This window comes from Impatiens glandulifera, chromosome 9 (assembly GCF_907164915.1).
Source record: "Impatiens glandulifera chromosome 9, dImpGla2.1, whole genome shotgun sequence".
In the NCBI taxonomy this organism is placed as follows: domain Eukaryota; kingdom Viridiplantae; phylum Streptophyta; class Magnoliopsida; order Ericales; family Balsaminaceae; genus Impatiens; species Impatiens glandulifera.
In genome coordinates, this window is record NC_061870.1 from 36,253,044 (window position 1) to 36,269,567 (window position 16,524).

Genomic DNA, 16,524 nt, shown 5'->3' on the forward strand with positions numbered 1-16,524 from the left:
AAGCCCTTTATCTGGGTATGGATGAGTTAATATGATATCTAGTTGTGGTATGTAATATATATATAACTAGGGTTTATTGAAGTACATCTCAATTTTGTACTACTGTGAATCAATTCTAAGGTATTATTGATTCATTATCTGTATATAGATGAGGAAATTGTACTAATTGATTGTACTTCATCATTGTACCAGAACTCATAGCACCTCCACAAGTCAATATGACAATATCAAGACTTCTTCTTATTCAAAGATAATGATTGAATTGTTAGGAAGATATTTTTTCAAATAAACTATAAGCATGTTCAATGATATATATTAGACCCACATAATTAAACTTGATACAACTATGAACTGCTACACTCAATTCATCGACAAATCGAAGCGAACTAAAACTTTTGAGTGGAACCAATAAGCCACAACCAATCGAGTGCGACCCCTGAAAATATTCCACCTAAGAGGCACAACACCAGTATATTCCCCAATGCATTTTGTTCTGGCCCCTGCAATACAAAACAACATTCATTTTTGAACTATAACATAAAAGTTTAATTAATTGATATGATTAATTGACTGACCGTGTAACCTTTGGGGGCAGCGGTTAGGACACAAACGGTTAGATAGCCGTTGGTTAAACCCAAGAAAGATACGAGTGCAATCATCCATCCCTCGTCCCCATACTTTGCAGTGAAGTAAAATGCGGGCACGAGCAAGAAACGTGATAAGATGGCATAAGTGAGTCCTTTTCTCGATTCCATCTTGAGCCATTTTATTGAAGGTATAAATCTCGAGATTAAATCCCACACATTGTATGTTGCTATCAGAACAAGTACATACCACGACCCGAGTCTATGTTGGCCAGTATTCTCGTATAAAAAACCGGGGAAGATTGACAGAGTCAGAACATAAATCAAGAACAAATCTATCGCATAATCAATGTTCTGAATGAAAATTGTCCTGTTGCTTAGCCTCGACTGAGGCATTTGTTCTAATTCTGTTTGGATCCCGGCAGCAGCCAGATCAGCAGAAACAGTCATGGAACCTTGTGACGCAGCCTTTTGGCGATAATATTTGACAATTGGGAACTTAGGGAAAACAAAAGCGTATAGAAATATACAGAGGAATTCTAACAAGGTAGATATTGCTAGGAACAACACTGCAATAAAAAACAACTCATTATAGAAAAGATCATACTTATATATATAATGATTGAATCATGACTTACTAACTCCTTTTCTTAAACCATTGTGAGAATTCTCAAAAACCGCTTTAGTGATTAATCTCAAGGCAGAAGTGAGAGCTCCCGAGGCAGCCAAACCAGCTAGGAAAGACTGAATGAAATCAGGCGACATAAAAGATAGATCTCCGACCATTCCACCTTGAACATGGGCATCTGCAACTCCAAAAAATCCAACAATAAAACAGACACCAATGAAATTTCCAACTCCTCCTTTCCCTGAGCTTCCCAAGTCCAGCTGCATCATAATTAACAAGTTATTATTATATCATAACTCATATATATAAAACCTTAAAAAGAAAGAACAAATTACAAGGAGGAGAGCAAATGTGGCTAAGAAGAAAAAGGTGTATCCAGCCAAGTTTCTTTTCCTCGTATTAATCTTCGATTCATTATAAGTAAGTATCGCCATTGTCCCGACAGCAAACGGTTGATAAACAAGAGTAAGAACCCTCGATGGATGGTAATTCTTCATCATGAAAATTAGAAATCAATAATTAGATATAGACATTGAGAAAATGTAATTAACGTTTTACCTGAAATATATGATAATAGTAGTCTCCAATTGTCAACATGCTGTTCCATGAAACCAGAGAACCTAGTCCAAGAAACCAACATACTGCGATTGCCCTCATCTTCCCCTGAAAATTGAAATAAATAAATTTCATCAAATTCATTATTATTATTATTATCATCTACAAAAATCACTACCTCAAGCTTAACCGGAACTTCACCATCTTCTCCCATGGCTATGGCTGGCCTCTTCTCTTCTTTCAGTTTAATAACTTGAATTAAGAATTAATCAAACAAGAACTGGAATATTATTAATGAAGATTCAGTTGACTAGTTGACAATAAATAATAAACCTAGTAGTAAGTATTTTATTTTCAGGATCTAATCATTATTACTTTTGTCATATTGTCCATGGTCTCATGGATTCTGGTCCCTGAACTTATACATATTATTTAAATTGGCTCTCAAGCTTTATTTTAACAAAATTTAAAGACAAATCTATAATAATATATCTTATAAGATTAGTGCTCAAGCTTATAGGATACTTTTTTTTAATTAAAATATCATGAGTTTTGAAATTTAATAGACTCCTTATTTCAACCAACACTAGCTAGTGAGGTAGACAATATTATTTCTCTTTCTGTTTTATATTTTACAAACATTTATTCTCATTTTTTTTTTTTGTGTTTTTTCTAAATATACAGTGTAGGTTGTCATTATTACCAAATAAAGTTACTAAATTTACATATTTTTCTTTATTATAATTCAAATTATTGTTTAATTAGAATAAAATAATTCTTTTAAATAGTATATTTTTTAAGTTACAAAAGTTTATACTAAATAATAAAATTGCGTTTCTATCCCAAACTTAAAACGTTATATGGATGAATAAAATACTGATATTTAATTTTATCTCTTAGATACTGATTTTTTTTAATTAAAAAAAAGGAACAAAATCACGGTTGATATGGAAAGTTTATAATTATAATATCATAATTAACTAATTGATCTTATTTAAAATTAATTACTTTTAATGAGATGTTTATATTAGCTCTATTTTTAATAAATTGAAGATATTTTATTATTTTATTTTATTTTGAACGACGATAACATGAATTTTCACCGGTTATGACATTTACTCTAACTTAAGGCATTCGACATAGAATCAATTCTATAATTTTTGGTCTCTTATGAATCACTCTTGCGACTTGATTGTGTCACAAATGATGTAACATGTATGTATGATCTAAAAGGATAATTATTTGCCTTTATTCAAATCAATCAAACATACATAAATCAGTAAATCCCAGATCACATAAACAACAACAATAACAAAGGAAACTACTACACATTACAACAACACTACACATATTACAACATTTTGTGTACCTTATTCGAAGATGACGAAGCAAAGAAGCACAAGAATAGGAGTTCCCATGAGAATCTTGGGACCCAAATAATTCTAAATTCAAACAAGATGAAATAATTGTACAAGACTTGTAATGTTACGCTGCATGTTCCTCCTTCAAACTTAATTCTTCTTCTTCTTCTTCGGTTTCCTGACCCACACTCCACTCTGGTTACAAGGAAAGAATGTGAGCTTGGGACATCTCACTTTCTCCAAATAGGAAACGCGAGGAAACATTTCCAAGAATTCTCCCCACTCCATCTCTAGCTCATTCAAGTACTTCAACCGAAGCACTTCAACATTCCATTCGGCCTTTGCATCATCCTCAACATCCTGAATTTGACCCAAATCAGAAAACTTCCCTCCTCTGATGTGAAGACTCTTTAAGTTTCCCAAACTAGATGGCTTCATCCACTCGGGTGTTTCTGACCTCGGGAAACACACAAGACTCAATTTCTTCAACTGCGAAGGAAGCTCTAGATTATTATTCTTTGTCTTAGGAGATGATTGACTCGCTGTTTTCTTCTTTGATAGCATTGGTTGTTTAAATGCAGAGGTATTAGTCTCCTTCTTCTTCTTCGGGGTAGCTTCTCCTTTTCCTTTTCCTTCTCCTTCTTCTTGCAGACCGGTCGTGTCTTGTAAAGAGCCTCTTCCCCATGCTATTGTTAGCGTGAGAAGTTTTTTTAACCCATTGAGAGAACGCAGATCCGTTTCTGATGGGAAATTCATTAAGCCTGTATAAATGCTCAATTTCCTCAGAGGTAAATTAAGCAACTCATCAAGCTTACACGACTTTTTCTCGTCCGCATCTTCAGTGACCACAAAGCCCTTAAGTACTTGGAGTCGACTGAGTGAAGAAAGACCCTTTGGCATCTGGTCCAATAAGTAGCATTCGGACATGTCTAAATGAGTCAAATTCTTAAGCAAGCCAATCTCCTCAGGAAGTAACTCCAGATTGTGACAAGCCCTTATGTCCAAAATAGTGAGCTTTGACAGCCGACAGAAGGACTTGGGGAGCTCAGTAATCCTAGAGATGCCTTGTATACTCAAAAACTTCAGATGATTTAAATTCTCCAAACCATCAAGAACACTCACAGTTTCATTCTTCAGATTTTTCATATCCTCAACTTCAATGTGATGTTTGGCGGATGACTGCCATCTTCCTAAATAGAGTACATTTAGGTTCTTCATCCTTCCAAGCAACTCGGGTTTGAACTCGAGTGTTTCCTCGTTAACGTTAAACAGAGTATGAAGCCTTTCTAGTTTATCATTTTGGTTTAGCACTTTACCTGTTAAGCACGACCTAAGAGAATTAGAGCATTGCTCTACTGGACTCCCCTTTTTCTCATCAAAATCAAAGAAGTTTGCCTTTTGAGCAAGTATTATTACCATAGAACGAGTGAAAGGGTGAAGTTTGCAACTGCCTGCAATCTTCCCCTGAGTAAGAGGAGGATGCTTTTCATGGACAGGCTCGATAAAGCCCTTATCGATTAGCTCCTTGAAGAATTCATTAGCATAATCTTCTGCTGTCTTTTTTGTAACTGTACTGGCGCCTTCTACTCCAATTGTAGGCGTGGATTTTGACCTGCTTGACTCTCCAATGGTGCTTGTTGAGTGAGCTGTCAATTTATTGTGTAAAGAATTTGTCTTGCTGCTCCACTGTTTCGTTAATGTTTGATCCACGATTTCTTTCCCTTTGTTTCCGATCAAAGTTCCATTCTGCTTTTGATTTATAGTTCCATCAGGAGTTTTATTCTCTTTCTGGGTGATTCCACTCGGATCTCCCTTCTCCTGGTCTTTGCTGCTACTGCTGCTGCTCCCAGATGGAGTCGAATTCTTCTTCTTCTTCTGATGTTGATGATGATCATCAGTGTCTTCTGTGAGAACTGCGTCTTGTATTTCAGAATTTGCATTGAGCTGAAGTGTGTTGTCGTCTCCATTCAGAGTTTCTTGCAGAGTGTTTTCGCTAAGATTATCATTCGGTTGCTGTTGTTGTTGTTGTGTGTTTCCGAGGGATGGAGGTGCGAACCCTTCGCCAATCCACCAATAGATCATGACCCTTTTCTTGATTACCTCGTTTTCGGGGAAAACCGAAAAGCAAAGTAAACATAGCTTAAGTTCTTTGTCTAGGGCGTTATAGCGAGCTTCGAAATCTTTAAAAGCACAATTAGCCACAAATAAATCTTTACTAGCGTACAAGCTGGGCATTTTCTGGAGCACGTTGGGGTCAAGAGTTTTAACGTGGTCAGCTGAATCATCTGCCAGCAAACTTTTGTGCTTATTTGAATCCTTGTACTCGTCTTTATGCTTAGAAGTAACGAGCTGCTTCACCATCTTGACCCGCTTTTTCATTTGCCGGATACCCTCTACTTCACCACCGTTCTTCTTCAGCTGATCGTAACGAGTATGCTCCTTGTCAATTAGATCGTTGTGCGTAGTGACCATCGTCTTCACGTTATCGATCAAGTCGAGATCTGCTTTTATCAGGTTCATCAGGGCCTCACTTTCATTATGTGTTTCCTCATCATGGCTAGTAGCATTGTTAACCTCCGAAAGTACTCGCTTGGGTTTCGACTTGAACACAGACATAAAAAAAGATGACATAAAAAAAGATGATGATTTGGGAGGTTTAAGTTTATCAACGTCGACATCTGGGGGAGGTACAGATCCGGCGGCGGGCAAATGAGTGGAGCCGTTGTTGGAAATGGAATCATCAGCTGGCTGGATCTCATTGTCAGGTAATAATGTAACCTCGGATGTGGTCGGAGCAGGATCAAGAGGAGGAGAACTCTTATCGCCGCCGCCGGACATACTGGACTTGTTGTTGTTGTTGGAAGATCAAGAAAACCATGGAAGAAGATAGAAAGAATATCTAGTCAAAACCAACCATCAAGTCTTCTTCTTCTTCTTTTATTATTGCCAGTCTGGCTGGCCTCATATTAATTATTACAAATATAATTAATTAAATCAATTATTTTAATGCACGTTAAATGGTTAACTTCTTAGTAAAAATAAACTTTTATTTTTTTATTTGAAAAACTTATAACTTTTGTTAATTTATTCAATTTAAATGAAAACTAATAAATAAATTAGCTTTTTTTTTATCAAGATATGATTTTTGTCTTCTAAAATTTAAATGATTAATGAATTTTTTACAAAAGCTCATTTTTGTTTGGAGTGCTAGACGTATAGGGTTGTTTGAATATATATATATTTATTTATATTATTAAAAAAATTAACATTATAAAATATGAATATTAAAAATAAAATCATAAAAAAGAAGACAACAATTCTTGCATGAAAAAATATTTGTTTCAATAAAAATAAATCTAAAGCTTTGATAATAGTTACTTGATATTGTTTTCAAACAATCTACTATTTAATTACGTCATTTAAATACCAATTGAATATATTTTTTATAAAAAGAATTAAGATATTTTATTCAAATAATTCACTTTGACTGTAACTATCAAACCAAACCCTATATTTTATATAAAAATACCACATCAAATAACCCTCGTTTGATCTTTAGGTTTTTAGTTTCTTTAAGGGATTTTTACTTAAAAATACTTATGTTTTGATCTGATTACTTTTTTTTTACCTATCAAAATTAAAAGTAAGATATATTGGTAGGGAGATTGTCCTCACAAGCAACCCTTTATTCTTTGGGAGTGAATTTACTCTTTCAATGGGATTATCTTCAAAGACAAACATCTGATACATTGAGGGGTTAGTTCGACCTGTATAGTTGTATAGTGCCTGAATCCAATTACTAATTGACACATGTTAATCTTTAAATTTCTTTCTCTCACATTCAACTCATAAACTTAATCATGGTTGAAAATTTAAAGGAAGAATAATATATTTAATTATTATATATTTTGTATTTACTAAAAAAATAATATAATTATTTAAATTATTATTAATTTAATATCAATATGATATATTGTTGAGAATTTAAAGGGGAAAATTATACATAAAATTATTATATATATTTTTTTAGAAGAAATAACATAATAATTTTAATTTTTTACTAATTAAATATATATTACATTAATATTATCTATATGTTGTTGAAAATTTAAAAAAGAAAATTATACATTAAATTATTATATATATTTTTTAAGGAGGAATAACATAATAGTTTTAAATTATTATTAATTAAATATATCACAATAATATTATCTATCACATGTTATTAAATATATATCAAGCAATAATTTTTTTAAATTATTTTGTTATTTCTCATAAAAATATATAAATAATAATTTAATTAATTATTTATTTTTTTAAATTCTCGATCATAGTTAAGTTTATGAGTTAAAGGGGAAAGAAATGAATATAAAGATTGACATGTGTCATTTAGTAATTGAATTCAGGCACTACCTGTATGGGTAGCATCGAACTAACCCGGTGAGGGTGAGGTGTCTCAGAGTTTTGAATTGTCTCAGTCCCGATAAAAAAAAATATCGATATTTTTTTTTTTTTATCGTTGGTCTAGTTTAAAAAGTTGATAAAAAAATTATTTTTTTTTTTTGAAATTTGATTCACAACAAATTAAAAACTCTAAGTTTTTATCTTAAACCACTGAATTATAATATTTTATGTTTAAAAATACAATAAATTTGATGAAATATTGAGCTTCGGACTTATGGCACGTTTGTTTATTCATGCAATGGGCTGGCTACAAGAACAGAAATCCCAAACAAATTAAGGAAATAGGACCATCGGCGGGCCAATGATCAATGCTTCAACCCTTTGCCCTTTCTCAATTTTATAATTTGTCTTTCACTTCACTCACTGTTACCATCTTAATATTGGATTGTAGAGAATCATCACTACGTACTTCAATCAAACTACCTAATCTAATATTATCATTATTACTACTGTCCTTGTTGTTTTAATCTTTATTATTTAATTATAGACAGCAAGTAAAACTAATATGATTGATCATAAAGAAATAGCCAACAAAACTAAATAATATGTGTTTTTAGTCGGCAAAGAAAATGACAGTTTTTTGAATAATTAGTTCATTTTATTTCATATGAAAGGACTATGCCTGAATCCCGTATCTTAGAATTCTAACAGAAATAAAATAATGAGTCCTTTCTGACATGGATTCTTTGGTCACCAAAGTTTCTTTTATCTTTATTTATTAACTTGTAACATAATAAAGTGCAGACATCAAATTTATATATTTATTTATGCATAAAAGTTGACATAAATAGACCATTTGACATGAGTTGGGTATAGTCAATTGTTTTTAATGAAAAAATATATAAAATCTTATAGAAGAAGAAGAAGAAACAGAGGGCTGGGCTAGTTGGCTGGCCAGTAGAAAACATGTCCAAAAACCTTCATTAGAAATATTTTAGAGATGAAAACATAAAACAATTGAAGTACAGCATCATCATCATTCATCAAAATATATATACTTACTAGTTACTATTACTACTACCACTTTCGCTAAAATACAGAGTACCAAGAAGAATAGGAATAGGAATAGGAATCAAACATATTTTTGAAAAAACAGAGCATTGGATAGAAGAACAGAGTAGTTTGCATCGATCAGCAGCCATGGACCCTCCTGGTGACCTGTTCGAGCCACCTCTTGGATTCGGTCATGAGCTCGGGACTGAGCCTTAGCATGAGAACACAGAACTCCATCTGGTTCAAGCATCCGTCTCCGTCCATATCTCCCTCCCTCATCATTGAGGTGAGTTCCTCGTCCGACAAGCCGTGTAGACCCAACAACTCTGCATTCCTCTTCAGGCTGTCGAATGTGATAGAACCCTTGTCGGAATCCATTAAAAGACGGAACCCTTTACAGAGCTCGTCCATGAATCCCTCCGCCCCAAGTTTCTCCATCATGCCAGGGAAGAAATCTTCAAACACAATGCCGCCACTGCCGCCGCCACCGCTCTTCCGTCCTCCACCAGATGCCATTTGTTTGTTTGTTTGTTTGTTAATATTTGTTTTCTATGAGAAAGAAAATAGATGAATTTGCATGATGAGGATGATGATGATCTATGGGAGGGGTTTAAATAAATAAAAAATGTAGGTAAGAAAGGTACAGATAGATAGAGAGTCTGTCGAGAAGAGCCAAAAGAGTCTAGTTTTTGTTGGTAGCAGTGAATTGATGGGGAAAGGAAGGCTGAAGAGAAGAGGCTTTGTTTCTTGTGGGTTGTTTCCTCCTTCCTAGAAATTGCATGGAAAGCTACCCTATCTTCCATACCCGTTAGTTTTTTGTTTCTCTGTCTCTCTGTTTTCTGGTATTGGGATAATGACCTCATCAGATTCTGCCACGTGTAAAATACCCATTGGTTGTATTTCCTTAATTAATGTTAATTCAACCGGGCTTTGCTTAATCTTGGGATTATATTAACCTAATCTCTTTCCTTATTATCTACTGACAATGTAAGGCCTTTATGCCTATTGGGTTGGAATTGGGATTAACAGCTTTAGTGAGACCTTACTAGATTCTTCCGGGTTTTTCTTTTTTAAAACAGGACAAAAATGGCTCCTTAATTTAGGACAAACTTAAATTTAATCTTAATAAAACAAATATGATTTTGATTTTCACTATTGAAAACACTGATTTGAATTTGTATAAAAATTCTTTAATTAATCTATTATAAAAACAACAGAAAATATTATTGGAAATTGGAATAAAAAAATAATTTAGTTTGACTGAAATTGGAATAACCATTTGCCAACCGTCAGAGAGAGAGAGAGCAAATAAAAACAAAAAAAAAGAAATGTGTCGAGTTTCCTATGCATCTTCTTCTTCTAAAAAATCCAAACTGAATAAAACCAAAAGACGCAACCAAACAAATATCATGCCTGCCCCTCCCAATCACATTTCATTTTTGGATTTTTTTTTTAGTTATTTATTTATAAGATACCAAAATAAATCCAAACAGTATTTTTTTTTAACTATGTAATAAAATTATTAAGTAGTTAATAATGTTAAGAACACCCCTAGCTACCATATAGGTGATCATGATTAAGTTACAAAAATATATTCATTGTAATCCTAACTGACTAATATTGTCACTTTTACAACTATTACAACATTCTCCCATTTTTATCTTCATGCGGCTATGACCATAATTATTAAATAATGTTCTAACATAAGTCACTTTAAAAAAAAAAAAATTATTTTGCTGAAAACAAAATCAATGTTTGTAATTAAGCTTAACACATCTTAACATTTCAACTTTATTTACGGGTTCGAATTTTTACATAAAACATCTTAAATTGAAGTAAAAAAATCTTTGTTGTGTGTTATAATAGTAACTTTCTATATATATATATATATATATATATATATATATATATATATATATATATATATATATATATATATAACTTTATTAAAATTTTTTTGGTTCGAATTTTGTATTTGTATAATTCTTTTATTTGAAAAAAATAGTTACATGTATATGTGTTTGTAATTGTTATAGTCTTTCTTTTTTAAAAAAAATACCAATATTATTATTATTTGAAAAAAATTTCTTCCAAATAATAGTGATAGCCATTATTACTAATTTTTTATTATTTTATTTGGATCTCAAATTGTTGTTCTTATAAACCTTATATTGAACTTAAAATATTATTAAACATGAGGTCGATCTCCATGTAAATTTTATTTGGATCTCAATTTCTGGTCCTTTTAAACCATTTGAATTATTATTTTAAACATGAGGTCTTCCTTCATTTACCTTATTTGTGTTTTTTCCTAGAGTTAGAAGTTAATATTGTTGGAATATATTAGTGCAAATAATGTAAATTATATTATTAATATTTGTATTTGAATAAACAATAAATAAAAGGCTTGTTTTTAAAATACTAAATGACTAGGCATGTTGAGAAGCACTGTCCTTGAAAATGATTTCGATTCTGGAATAAATTACTTGTTGCAGTATGATTTTTATGCGGTCATCTTCGGGATTTAACAGTTTCATCTCGCTAACAATGCAGATGACGAGGTCTTAGGAACGACGTGTACAAAATTTGTTCTAGAAATAATGTATATATTGTAGTTGTATATATTCTTAAAGAATAAATCTGTAAAATATTTTGTGATTAGTACAATATGAATTGAGTCAGTCAATCAATTAATAAATATGACTAAATAATCATTTGTATATATTTATTAAAATTAAATATATTTTATTTTAGTTGTGGGGCAATCTAAGTATCAAGGAAGTGAGTTAAGGGGTGACTTAGTTTCCCCTTTTATTTTCTTTCACAAATGAATGCTTGGGTTTATACATCAATATTTCCGAACAATTGGGATGATTTTGAACGAGCGAATATGTCACCCTTTTACCTCTTCGAGCAGGGACTTATGAGTGAGTATTGAATCGAAAACCAACATGTTTAGAAAACAATAGTGGAGAAGAATTCATTGTACCCTCAAAATGAAAATAATCATATAAACTCTTTTATAAGATATCAATATAAGAGAATAGTAATTGTTTATAAGTATGAGTTGAATTATATTTTTTAGAAAAAAAAAATTCTATTTAATAATATATCATTTGATAGGAAATCATGTAACAATTTAATAAGGATGGATATTTCATTACAATTTCATAAAATTTTATTTTATGAATAATTATTTTGTTTGGATGAAAAAAAATTATTAGTTTACTTAGTTATTGTTACTTATTGTTGATAGATAGTCCTAAACCCCACAATCTAGTCCTTTAAACTGAAACCAAAATCAAATAAATAAATCTTGATCTAGTTAAATATATCATTCTAAATGAATAGAAACTCACACAAAATTTATTGTAATAAATTGAATTTCATGTCAACCAATTACGGTGAGAAAAATAAATGATCAAAATATTAACTTAATAAAAAATTTTAGTTAAAAAATCTAATATAACACTCTACCTATACTACCTATAGCTAATAGCTATAGCTAATAGCTATGTCTCTCGTTTCAACTTAGAGATAAAAATATTATATTATTTAATTTATCAAAACACATTCTTAGGTATAATATATTAAAAAAAAAGAAAAACAAAACTAATCTAGAAAATTAAAGTGAAAGTAATTTATTTATTTTAGTTTGAAGTGATTTTTTAAACTTAAATTTTATGAAAACTTTTTATACTTAAACTATAGGTTTTTATCTTTTACTTTTTGATATGTATCATTATATTTGTTTTATTTATAGTTGGTAATAAAACAAAGTTTATGATTGATTATTATGTATATCATTATATTTAATTATTTATTAACAAATATAACTAAAAAATAATTTTTATATTGAGGAAAACAAATGATAATTCCAGAATGATTTGGTAAAAGAAAAGGCACTAGGAAAGTGAAGATAATATCACTGTTTTTGCGGCAATCTAGGATAGCCATGGCAATGGCATCCAATTTGACAGTCAAAATGAAGATGCTTGAACCAACTAACCGACACCCACTTGTTCTTCTTCATCGTCATCATCATCATCCGAAAATATTGAAGCTCTGCTTATGATCATAGGCAGAAACAATATCTATTTCTGAAGATTCAGAACCAAGCCCAGCAATGGAGCTCAGTCCTTGGACGAACAGAGAGACAATTCAAATACTTCTGATCATCCAGGTCATTGTTTTCTTTACTTCTATTACTGCTTCTCAAGATATCATAGATCTCAATCACCCCATAACAGATCCTGGAAACATCACATCCAACAATGGAGTTTTCAAGCTTGGATTCTTCACCCTCCCCAATAACACTAACCGTTATGTAGGGATCTGGTATAATAATGTTCCCAAATTGACTGTACTGTGGGTAGCCAACAGAGACAATCCGCTAAACGATTCCTCCGGTCTAATAACCATATCTAAGGATGGGAATCTTGTCATCTTGAATGGGCGGGAACAGATTCTCTGGTCTTCAAATGCGACTGTTGCATCATCAAACGCCACCGCTCAGCTCCAGGACTCGGGAAACCTAGTTCTGCAACACCCATCTGACGGGAAAGCTATATGGCAAAGCTTCGAGCATCCATCCAACTCCTTCTTAGTGGGGATGAAGCTTAGCGTTGGCATGAACGCAGATGATAAGATCGTCTCAACTTCGTGGAGAAGTGAAGTTGATCCATCCGACGGAGTGTTCACCATGGGCATGGATCTTCAAAGTCTCCCGCAAGTTGTTGTTTGGAATGGTAACCGTCCTTATTGGCGAAGCGGCCCTTGGAACGGTCAGTTCTTCATTGGTAAACAGTCTAGAGGATCCTATCATGGCTTAGATGTCACAGACAACAAACGTGGAAATGTATTTATGACCTTCACCTACGCAGAGATCGGTTTGAAGTATTTTATATTGGATTCGAATGGAATCGTAAAATACAGACATTGGGTGGAAGGAAAACAAGATTGGGAGGTTCAATGGTTGGCTCAAGAGACAGAATGCGATTTCTACGGCAGATGTGGACCATTTGCGATATGCAATCCGAAGAACTCGCAATGGTGTTCATGTTTCAAGGGTTTCGAGCCAAATGATTCATCCGAATGGAATATTGGTAATTTCTCTGGCGGTTGCAAGAGACGATTGCCTCTTCATTGCAAGAGAAACAACAGCAGTCAGGTTGAAGAAAAAGATGGATTCTTGAAACTGGGTACTGTGAAAGTTCCTGATCTACCGGTTTGGTCTTCTGGATTGGAAGACGATTGCCATAGTAATTGCTTGAGAAATTGTTCCTGCACAGCTTATGCTTACTATGAAGGAATTGGTTGCATGCTATGGAATGGAAACTTGATTGATGTCCAGAAATTCTTTCACAATGGGGCTGATCTATATGTTCGCGTCGCCCATTCAGAGCTAGGAGGTATGTATGTTCATTGTTTTCATCTGTAGATTTAAACACAGAGCTTAAATCTTCTATCTTGGTGTGTTTGACAGACGGAAAGGAACACAAGAAAGTAGTAATGGTTGTGGTTTTAATAACTGTATTGACAGTATTTGTTGTCATAGTTGTTGCATGCTTTTCTTGGTTTTGGATGGCTAAGAGAAGAGGTTAGCTTTCTTGTGAGCTTTTAGATCAAATACAGCTAGTTAGCTACCTCTTGGATTCATTCTAATAATGTAGATAAAAATTCAGGTACGATTCGAAGACCATTTAAGAATTGGCCACTATTTTCTGAAAACTCAAAAGGCACGTCTGAAGTTAGTGGTAGCATGAGCCAAGTAAAAGTTGAAGAGCTGCCATTGTTTGATTTTGAGAAGCTTCTGATTGCCACTAATAACTTTGACTATGCAAACAAGCTTGGAGAAGGCGGGTTTGGCCCTGTTTACAAGGTAGCGACTATCGAGTGATGTTATCGAATAATAGTAAAAAGAAGAAAAAATCACTTGAATTTATTGTTGTTTGCTTTCCCATTTCAGGGGAAACTACAAGATGGGCTGTCAATAGCTGTTAAAAGGCTATCAAGCTGTTCATGCCAAGGATTGGAGGAGTTCATGAATGAGGTTATGGTTATATCTAAGCTCCAACATCGTAACCTTGTTAGACTGCTCGGTTGTTGTGTTGAACGAGATGAAAAGATGCTAGTTTATGAATTAATGCCCAATAAAAGCTTGGATGCTTTACTCTTCGGTTAGTCCATTCTATCAATTTCCTTGTTTGATGATTGATTCTTATGTTGACTAGATATTCTCAGATCAACCGAAGCAAGAAGAACATCAACTAGATTGGAGAAAACGAGCAAACATAATTGAAGGAGTCGGTAGAGGCCTGCTCTACCTGCACAGAGACTCTAGGTTAAGGATCATCCATAGAGATCTGAAAGCAAGCAACATCTTGTTGGATGAAGAGTTAAACCCTAAAATCTCGGATTTTGGAATGGCTAGAATATTTGGAGGTGACGAGGATCAAGCCAAAACAAGCAGAGTTGTTGGAACTTAGTAAGTGTGATGTCTATCTATTATTATTAGTTGTAAGGAATCCCACAACTTGCATCTAATTCTAACCTACAACCACAACTTGTGCAGTGGCTATATGGCCCCCGAGTATGCAATGCACGGGCGATTCTCTGAGAAGTCGGATGTTTTCAGTTTCGGAGTGTTGTTACTCGAGATTGTAAGTGGAAGACGCAACTCTAGCTTTTACAACGACGAGGAATCCCTGAGCCTTGCAGGATATGTAAGTAAGAAGCAAATTTTTTTAGTATGAATAGATCATTTTGATAAATTCTTCCTTAAATGTATTTTTTTCTAGGCATGGAGACTATGGAATACTACAGATGCAACAATGGATGAATTAATAGACCCGAAATTGACAAAGGATGGATTTGAAATGGAGATATTAAGATGTATACATGTTGGTCTATTATGCGTTCAAGATTCCGCGAAAGACAGACCTGCAATTTCCACGGCTCTTTCAATGTTGAGTAGCGATATTTGTCATCTTCCTCAGCCAAACAAGCCTGCGTTTTCTGAAGGAGGACATGTCGCGACTGAATCTCAAGACAGTCGTTCTTCAAACCAAGTCACCATTACAATGGTCGAAGCCCGATAACAAAGCTCCTATTTTTCTTGTTTTGGTTAAAATAATTTTATTTTCTTACCAGCTTCTTTATACAAATAGTCAAATACATCAAATGGAGCATTAATGCTATAGTCCAAATGACTACTTTGACAATTTTTTGTTTGTTTGTTTTTTGTCAAAGTCATATGATATAATCTCCATAGTTGACAAATAATACTAACCAAAGAAACTACTTCTTTAATGGCAGTTTAAGAATACTAACAAAGATGTTTGAACATATTTATGAGATTCAAATTTGACCAAATTTCTTGCAACTGCCTTAACAACTCCCACTTTTGAAAATATTGAAAAAAAGAGAGGTGATATAATAAGAAAAAAAAGTCATAAATGCAAAATACACAGCAAAACTATACCAAACCAAAAATGAATTATTAAAATTTGATGCCCTTCCATTTGATTGTACTGTGTTCAAATAAGAAAAAAAGAAAGGTGGTTGGGTAAAAGATGAAATTGAATCATTATTAATAAATTGTTATTTATTTGTTATGAAAAAGTTTGCACCAAAATTAAATTAAAATAAATGCTTTACACGACGATGAAGAAAAAGTGGTTAATATATTTAATTAATTATGTTTAAGTTGTGATAGTGTCAATGCAACACCCAACAGGACAGCTTTAAGGGATTAGCCGATTTCAATTATTAATAATAATAATATATTTCAATCATCTTTTGAGTTCACATCTAGATTTATGGGACCAACTACCAACTTTCTAATTTATTATTTTATTTTTTTCTTCTTTAAAAGTGACTTAAGTTTTTTCTTCTTTTATATTTCACCAAAATTTAGGTTCTACCAAATTTACGTTAT

At 32.8% G+C, this 16,524-nt stretch overlaps 4 protein-coding genes across 4 annotated transcripts; 1 reads left to right on the forward strand and 3 right to left on the reverse strand.

Moving 5' to 3' along the window:
• Positions 1 to 205: 205 nt before the first annotated feature.
• LOC124915804 (equilibrative nucleotide transporter 3-like) lies at positions 206 to 2,082 on the reverse strand. The gene is made up of 6 exons (XM_047456562.1): positions 1,946 to 2,082; positions 1,771 to 1,875; positions 1,548 to 1,703; positions 1,223 to 1,472; positions 576 to 1,153; positions 206 to 500 (listed from the first exon to the last, which is right to left on the reverse strand). The coding sequence occupies exons 1-6, from the start codon at positions 1,979 to 1,981 to the stop codon at positions 387 to 389; spliced, it is 1,239 nt and encodes a 412-aa protein (XP_047312518.1). The 5' UTR covers positions 1,982 to 2,082; the 3' UTR covers positions 206 to 386.
• Positions 2,083 to 2,994: 912 nt separating this feature from the next.
• LOC124915803 lies at positions 2,995 to 6,040 on the reverse strand. The gene has a single exon (XM_047456561.1). It carries the CDS (start codon positions 5,964 to 5,966, stop codon positions 3,279 to 3,281), a length of 2,688 nt encoding a protein of 895 aa, XP_047312517.1. The 5' UTR covers positions 5,967 to 6,040; the 3' UTR covers positions 2,995 to 3,278.
• Positions 6,041 to 8,514: 2,474 nt separating this feature from the next.
• Positions 8,515 to 9,173, reverse strand: LOC124915687 (calcium-binding protein PBP1-like). The gene has a single exon (XM_047456451.1). It carries the CDS (start codon positions 9,099 to 9,101, stop codon positions 8,724 to 8,726), a length of 378 nt encoding a protein of 125 aa, XP_047312407.1. The 5' UTR covers positions 9,102 to 9,173; the 3' UTR covers positions 8,515 to 8,723.
• Positions 9,174 to 12,510: 3,337 nt separating this feature from the next.
• LOC124913925 (G-type lectin S-receptor-like serine/threonine-protein kinase At1g11300) lies at positions 12,511 to 15,851 on the forward strand. The gene is made up of 7 exons (XM_047454365.1): positions 12,511 to 13,996; positions 14,071 to 14,184; positions 14,270 to 14,466; positions 14,554 to 14,764; positions 14,829 to 15,072; positions 15,160 to 15,310; positions 15,386 to 15,851. The coding sequence occupies exons 1-7, from the start codon at positions 12,712 to 12,714 to the stop codon at positions 15,683 to 15,685; spliced, it is 2,502 nt and encodes an 833-aa protein (XP_047310321.1). The 5' UTR covers positions 12,511 to 12,711; the 3' UTR covers positions 15,686 to 15,851.
• Positions 15,852 to 16,524: the final 673 nt, after the last annotated feature.

What these genes read in the sequence shown, in the direction of transcription:
- LOC124915803 (XM_047456561.1), bottom strand. Translation starts at nt 5,966, where the DNA reads ATGTCCGGCGGCGGCGATAAGAGTTCTCCTCCTCTTGATCCTGCTCCG.
- LOC124915804 (XM_047456562.1), bottom strand. Translation starts at nt 1,981, where the DNA reads ATGGGAGAAGATGGTGAAGTTCCGGTTAAGCTTGAG. An exon ending in AAGTTCCGGTTAAGCTTGAG is followed by an intron (nt 1,876 to 1,945) that starts GTAGTGATTTTT and finishes TTCAATTTTCAG; the next exon opens with GGGAAGATGAGGGCAATCGC. An exon ending in ACTATTATCATATATTTCAG is followed by an intron (nt 1,704 to 1,770) that starts GTAAAACGTTAA and finishes TTCATGATGAAG; the next exon opens with AATTACCATCCATCGAGGGT.
- LOC124913925 (XM_047454365.1), top strand. Translation starts at nt 12,712, where the DNA reads ATGGAGCTCAGTCCTTGGACGAACAGAGAGACAATTCAAATACTTCTG. An exon ending in TTGGATGGCTAAGAGAAGAG is followed by an intron (nt 14,185 to 14,269) that starts GTTAGCTTTCTT and finishes ATAAAAATTCAG; the next exon opens with GTACGATTCGAAGACCATTT. An exon ending in AGCAGAGTTGTTGGAACTTA is followed by an intron (nt 15,073 to 15,159) that starts GTAAGTGTGATG and finishes CAACTTGTGCAG; the next exon opens with TGGCTATATGGCCCCCGAGT.
- LOC124915687 (XM_047456451.1), bottom strand. Translation starts at nt 9,101, where the DNA reads ATGGCATCTGGTGGAGGACGGAAGAGCGGTGGCGGCGGCAGTGGCGGC.